Source organism: Pteropus alecto, unplaced genomic scaffold (genome assembly GCF_000325575.1).
Source record: "Pteropus alecto unplaced genomic scaffold, ASM32557v1 C19361026, whole genome shotgun sequence".
Classification (NCBI taxonomy): Eukaryota; Metazoa; Chordata; class Mammalia; order Chiroptera; family Pteropodidae; genus Pteropus; species Pteropus alecto.
This window is the reverse complement of record NW_006494604.1, coordinates 125-7,022: the sequence shown is the minus strand read 5'-3', so window position 1 is coordinate 7,022 and position 6,898 is coordinate 125. Positions and strand designations below refer to the sequence as shown.

General features: G+C 42.7%; 1 protein-coding gene across 1 annotated transcript; it reads right to left on the bottom strand.

Moving 5' to 3' along the window:
- Window positions 1-57: 57 nt before the first annotated feature.
- Window positions 58-5,975, bottom strand: LOC107196656 (peroxisome proliferator-activated receptor alpha-like). The gene is made up of 2 exons (XM_015599476.2): window positions 5,727-5,975; window positions 58-500 (listed from the first exon to the last, which is right to left on the bottom strand). Exons 1-2 carry the CDS (start codon window positions 5,932-5,934, stop codon window positions 268-270), a joined length of 441 nt encoding a protein of 146 aa, XP_015454962.2. The 5' UTR covers window positions 5,935-5,975; the 3' UTR covers window positions 58-267.
- Between the last annotated feature and the right edge of the window lie 923 nt (window positions 5,976-6,898).

The following is a 6,898-nucleotide window of genomic DNA, read 5'->3' as shown; positions in this document are numbered from 1 at the left end:
CAGTGTGTGCTGCGGGATGCTGAGCGAGGCACTGCATGTCTGCTGGCTGTGAGCCCCGCTGTCCTCCCTGACGCTACGAGGGTAGAGAGAAAAGCTCTGACCTTGCACCCTAATGAAGGGATCGCTCTGAAGCTGGTTGACTGTCCTTTAAAGAATACTTTTCTCTAAGTTATTTACAAAGTGCAGCCCAGCAATCTGTCAAAGACTCTGGAGAGAGGAACTGATCTGTTACTGAGGTCAGATTCTTACCTTCGGCTTTTAGCAGATCTATTTTTGTAATGACGAACGTTTGCGAGTAAAATAAAAGGAACCCCTTTCTCCTCCTCCAGGGCCCCATACCTTGCAGCCTTCACACGCATGAACCCCATAATGGTAGCCTGAGGCTTTGTCCCCACAGATCCTGCACTCAATGTTCAATGCTGCGCTGGAAGACTCATCGGCGCTACCAGGAGCCATGGGATAAGTGACCGATGAAGGACTTGAAGCCGGTGAAAGGGTGTCTGAGAACAGACAGCAAAGGTTGATGAGTTTTCAAGGCATCCCCAGCCTATGTCTCAATTGTTGATGAGAACAGGATTTCGCATGAGAGGTTTTCAGTGGGAAGGCATCAGCTAGTAGGCAGAGCTTCCATCCTGAGTCGGCCCCTGTCCTGGGCCCTCCCACTCCCTCTGCGCTCTTAGGACTACCCACCGTGCTGCCATTGCCAAAGCACCTGCCGATCTGTCCCTGGGTTCTGGACCCACAGATCTTGTCTCACAGACACCTCCCCCCATGGGTCTCCCTAAGTCCTCATACTTGACATGCCCTAGAGAACTTGTTACTTTGTCTGCTTCCTTCCAGCTTTTCTGCAATTTTTAACTCAGTAAATTGTACCAGAATGCAGTATAAAAATCCATGTGGGCAACACCAAAAGCATAATCCATGAAAGAAAAAATAAAGTTGGACATTCTTAAAATTAAAACTTTTGCTCTGCAAAAGATAGTGTTGACACTGTTAATGAAAACTAAAAGAAAATATTGCAAAACACACATTTGATAAAAGACTTATAACTAAAATATACAAAGAAGTCTTTTTAACAGAAATAAAACAATTCAAAAAATAGGCAAAAGGCCTGGACTGACACTCTACTGAAGAGGATACACAGATTGCAAGTCAGCATATGAAAAGATGCTCCACATTGGTCATTATGAAATTATGAACTGAAACAATAGTGAGACATTACTATATAGCTATTAGAATGGCTAAAATCCAAAAAACTGACACCACCAATTGCTGGCAAGGATGTGGAGCCATGAGAACTCTCATTCACTGCTGGTGGGAACACGAAATGGTGCAGCCACTTTGGAGGGCAGTTTGGCAGTTTCTTATGAAGCAACACGTCTTATGGGAATTACATTCCTAAATATTTAGCCAAGTGATGTGAAAACTGAAATCCACACAGAAATCTACACATGAATCTTAACTGCCTGAATCAGAAGCAACCAAGAGGCCCTTTGACAGGTCAGTGAATAAACAAAGAGCCAGCCCCAAAAGCCTCCACTATCTATGATTCTGAATACCTGACATTTTGGGAGAGGCAGAACTAGAGCGATACTAAGAAGATGCATTGCTGGGGTGGGCATGGGGAAGATGGGATTGAAGAGGTGAACGGAAGGGGATTTTGGAAAGCCTGAAACTATTCATATGAAAATGTAATGGTGGCTACATGATACAACTTATTTGTCAAAGCCCACAGAACTTTACAGTACAGAGTGAACCTTAATGTTGCAAATAAAACAAAAGTAATTCAGGAGCTCAGGGGCTCCCGGGATGGAATGTAACTGTATTATGCATGAATCGAGCTCACTGAAGATGGTGGGGGTGGCGCTGACCAAAGGAACCTTGGAAATGAGCAGAGTCTGTAAGACTAAAGGCAAAAGAGACCGACTGTCTGTCCTGCCCGTTAGCTGGTAGAGTACCTAACAGGGGTATGGCTTACAAGTCCGACATCGCTATGAATGTACACTGGGAATGAACAATTAAGAGAATGGTGGATGGTGGGAGCTGGGTTTCTCACTTTTGGAGTGGGAGGATATGGATAAGCAAAAAGAGGTTAGGATGATGGATGAGAGTTCCAGATACCAGTATGAACTCAGGCTTACCTTAATACGGATAAAGGTGGCCAACTATGGAAACAGTTACAGATATGTGTACATACAAGGTTTAGAATATATACATATATGTCCTTGCTGTCGGCTTAGAGAGCCTAAGAGAAAAGACAGTCCAGTAATAACCTGATATGATCAGAGGGGATAATACCCACAACTCGCACGGAGCTGGATGTAGCCCTGATGTCGCCGCTCACCGTGGGAAAGTCTCAGAATTCTCTGGGCGTTTGGTAAAGGACCCAAAAGGGCTTTGCCTTAGCAGTCAGGAAAAACTACCTCTAGAATCAACGCTGCTATAGTCCCATCTAACGAAGCTTACAAACACGACCTGAAAGGATAAAACATCTTCCAAGTAACTCAACTGCATCCTAGAATAAAACTCAGGAAAATTTATAGGAATACAAAAACATCCACTGCTAACACAGCCCACAATGCATGGCATCCAATAAAAAAAATTACAACACTGCATGAAGAAGCAGAAAATATGACCCATGATAAGGAGAAAATCGGTGAACTGAAACTGACCCAAAAATGATACAAATGATAGATCTGGTGGACAAGATATTTTAAAAAGTTATTATAATTGTATCCTAAATGTTCAAGAAACTGGATGAAAGACTGAACATGTTAGGCAAACACAGGGGGTGTAAAAAGAACCAAATCATGTTTCCAGTGATGAAAACTGTAATATTGACATGAAAAACACATCGAATGGGAAAAGGAGCAGAGCAGACATTGTGGAAGAAAGATTAGTAGACTTGAAGATGTAGCCTAGTAAACTAAAATGAAACAGAGAGAAATAAGACCGAAAAAAGAAGAAAAAGAAGAAAAGATGGTTTCATCTGTGAAATCTACCGAGCATTTACGAAAGAAAATCAATTCTACAGAAATACTTCCAAGAAACTGAAGATGAAGAAATACTTCCTAAGTCATCCATGAGGCCAGCATTGTCATCTGATACTAAAACCAGACAAAGACTTTACGAGAAAAGAAAACTAGAACCAATATACCTCACGTACACAGACACAAAAATTCTCAACACAATGTTAGCAAGTTAAATCCAATGATACACAAAGAGGGTAATACATGATGGCCAAGTGGGTTTTATGATGGGAATGCAAGGTGGTCTCGACCTTCGAAAATCAAACAATAGAACTCATTACATTAATAAACTAAAAAAGAAAAAAATCACTTGATTATCTTACTAGACGCAGAAAAAGTATCTGACGAAAGTCCAACATCAATTCTTGATAAAAACTCACATAAAACTAGGATTGGCAAGGATCCTCCTCAACCTAATAAAGCACACCTACGAAGAACCACAGCCAACATCATACTTCTCAGTGAAAGACTTTCCCCTAAGATCAGAGGCAAAGTGTCTGTTCAGCATTGTACCGGAGGTTCTAATCTGTGGATAAGGCAAAAAAAAATAAAAGGCATCCAGCTCGAAAAGGAAGAAAACAGCCTTCACGTACAGATGACACAATTATCCATGTAGAAAATCCTAAAGAATCTATGTAAAAAACTACCAGAACTAATCAGATTAGCAAGGGTGTGGGATACAAGATCAATATTCACAAATCAATTGTATTTTTTTCTAAATAGCAATGAAAGATCAGAAATGGAAATTTGAAAAATGCCATTTACAATACCATCGAAAATATGAAACACTTAGCAATAAATCTGACCAAAAAACGTGAAAGACCTGTACGCTAAAAACCACAAAATGCTGCTGAGTGAAATTAAAGAGGACCTAAAGTAAATAGAGAGAAATAAGTTCACGGTTTGAAAGACTTCGTATTGTTAAGATGTCAATTCTCCCCACATTAACTATAGACTCAACACGAACCCAATCCAAAGCTCAGCAGGCTTTTTGTTATAATTTGACAAACTAGTTCTAAAATGAATATGGAAATGAAAAGGACCTCAAAGGCTTAAAACATCTTCAGAAAAGAAATAAAGTTGGGGAGGTTATGCTACCTAACTTCAGGCCCCATCATAAAGCTACAGTCATCAGGAATCTGTGGTACTGGCATCAAATGAGACGAAGACAATGGAACTGAAGGAAGAATCCAGAAATAGACCTGTGCGTACATGGTCAGTTGGTTCTTGACAAAGGTACAAAGGCAATTTAGTGGAGACAGCAGACTTTTTCATAAACTGTACTAGAACAATTATAAATATAAAAAGAGAAAAGAGTTTTGATCCACATATAAAAATTAACTCAGTGAATCGTAGATATCAATTTAAACCTCGAAATATAAAACTTCTAGGAGTGATTTGGGATCAGGCAGTGATTTCTTAGATATGACACAAAAAGCATGATCCATGAAAGAAAAAAACATTGATATACTGGACTTCAGAATAATTAAGGACTTAGGCTTTTTAAAAGATACTGTTAAGGGAAAGAAAAGACAAACCGCAGACTGGGAGAAAAATGTATCTATCTGGTGTTTAATAAAGAACTTGTTTCCAGAATGGACAGATAACTCTCAACAGAGTTATTTAAATTGAGAAAACAACTCAATTTAAAAATGGGCCAAGATTTGAACAGAAACTTCACCGAAGAAGACACGTGGCAAATAAGAGTGTGAAAAGATGCTCCGCGTCCCTTGTTCCCTACGCTTCGCTCTCACAAACACGGCTGCAGTCAGGCCCTTGCACATGCCTCCTTTCAGCGACTGCTCCCAGCGGGCGTGCTGGGCTTTGGGGCGCACATATTTTCGATGGCTCTCGGAGTTCACCCGTGTGCACTGCTTCCAGCAGTGTCAACGCTCCCTTTCCCACGGTCACTAAAGCTAGTGCACTGCCATGAAAACCATCTTCCTGGAAGTGAGAATGAGCGAGAAGACAGCTGGGGGAAACGTGATCCAGGCCAAGACCTCAACAAGGGGGCCCGTGGAGAGGGCAGAACCCTGAGACCTGTCACCAAACACTGCCATGGAGGACCTTCTTCAATGCCCTCTCAAAGCCGGAACCCACATACACGCCTCGTTCCCAGCATGAGCTTTTCCCCATGGCCAGCCCCGATCCAACGCCCTCAGTCCTGACCCAAGCCACACTCTGCCCAGAAGCCCTGTGGAGTCCAGTCCACCTAGACAGAGCCTCCTTCAGATTGAGGTGCAGTTTATACCACATGATCCTGGGTTGGCTGAAATGCCACCGAGCAGGACAAACTGTCTCCCGATGTCTTCTTTCCCAGTGATGCCACAGGTAACATTACCCGAGCACAGCCCATGTTTCATCTGTCTTGTCATTCTTAATGCAAGAAGTGGGGAGATGGTTCATATACATTTCCAGATTCAAAAAGGAGTCATTTTTTTTACAATAGGGTTCTCTGCTTTAAAAAAAATATAAATTCATGGCATTTTTGAAAAATGCATCTGGTTGCCTTAACTGAATTTCAAACGTTACTTGATTTGTGTATGGGTTTTAAAAGAGGGCATCCTAAGAGATGCGAGATACACCCACAGCCCCAAGGCCCACGGCAGTGAATGTCACCTTTTCTAGCTAAAGTGAACAATTTTCTCTACGGAAAAACATTTCTAAATAAAGCTTTCTAAGAAAGAGCATACTCACCTGTAATGACGGATCCATCTGATCCTGGACCACTTCCTAAATACTGGTATTCTGTAAAACTAAAGCTTCCAGAACTGTCCTCACCCAAGGATTGAGAAATCTCTTGGATGGTTCCCATTTCTTGCAGGAATTCTTCAGATAATGGGCTTTCCAGATCATCAGCCTCAAGTGGGGAGAGGGGACAGATTGGGCTTTCTGTGTCCACCATCTTGACTCAACAGTGCCCGTCACGCAAGTGAATGCCAGCCTACTGGAGGAGAGAGAAATGACCGGTAAAAGCAACATAGGACATTGGTTTTCTGTTAATGAAAACATCATTTATCAATGAAGACATACGTGAATTCATAATCTAAGAAGTAACACTGTTGACCATCTTTTCTTGGCTTGGCTTCAGTCTTGATAAACCCACTAATAAATGAAAACTTTTCAACAAAACGTCTAAGGTGCCATCACCGACCATGCCGGGACTGAGTCACTCACTCATCACTGTGTGCTGAGCTCAATCCACCGTCACTGAAGTGGACAAAACAGCAACGTACACAAAGTCCCTGTTCTCTTAGGACACCATTCTGGTGGGGACACAGACAGTGAACAAATAAATAACGTATGGCATGTCTGATGGCGATTCGATAACAGAGTAGCTGGATGGGAAATACAGGCAGGCCAGGGAAGGCCTCGCTGACTGGGAGACAGTGAGAGCTGAAGGAACGACAGAGTGAGCTATATGGGAGTCAGGAGAGGAATGTTCCAGCAAGTCAGACAGCAAATAGGATGGCGGCACGCCCGCTGGTACCTCCTAGGGACGAGCGGGCCAGTGTGCCTCAGGTGGAGGGGGCAGGGGGACGGCAGGAGAAATGAGCAGTCAGCACGCATACTGGGTGCGATACTGTATGTTCTCCTGTACCCTTGGGGTGACCTGAGCAGGCACACTTGAAAAATGACTGTGCCGTAATAAACACATCGCACTTTGAAAAGTCTCCATACATAGGTGAGTGCCCATAGAAGCTGGACTGTTTCAAATCAAGCGAAAGACCATTTTCCACGCGGATGCTTTGATGGGCTGGACTGTGTCCCCCCAAATTCATGTACTGGAGCCCTCACCCCAGGACCTTAGAATATGGCCACCTCGGTAAATAATAAAGAGGTGATACACGAAATGAGGTCTTCAGAGT

Excerpts from the sequence above, each read along its gene's own strand:
- LOC107196656 (XM_015599476.2), bottom strand. The coding sequence starts at position 5,934 with ATGGTGGACACAGAAAGCCCAATCTGTCCCCTCTCCCCACTTGAGGCT. Across the intron at positions 501-5,726 it reads AGATGGATCCGTCATTACAG|ACACCCTTTCACCGGCTTCA; the intron begins GTGAGTATGCTC and ends GTCTGTTCTCAG.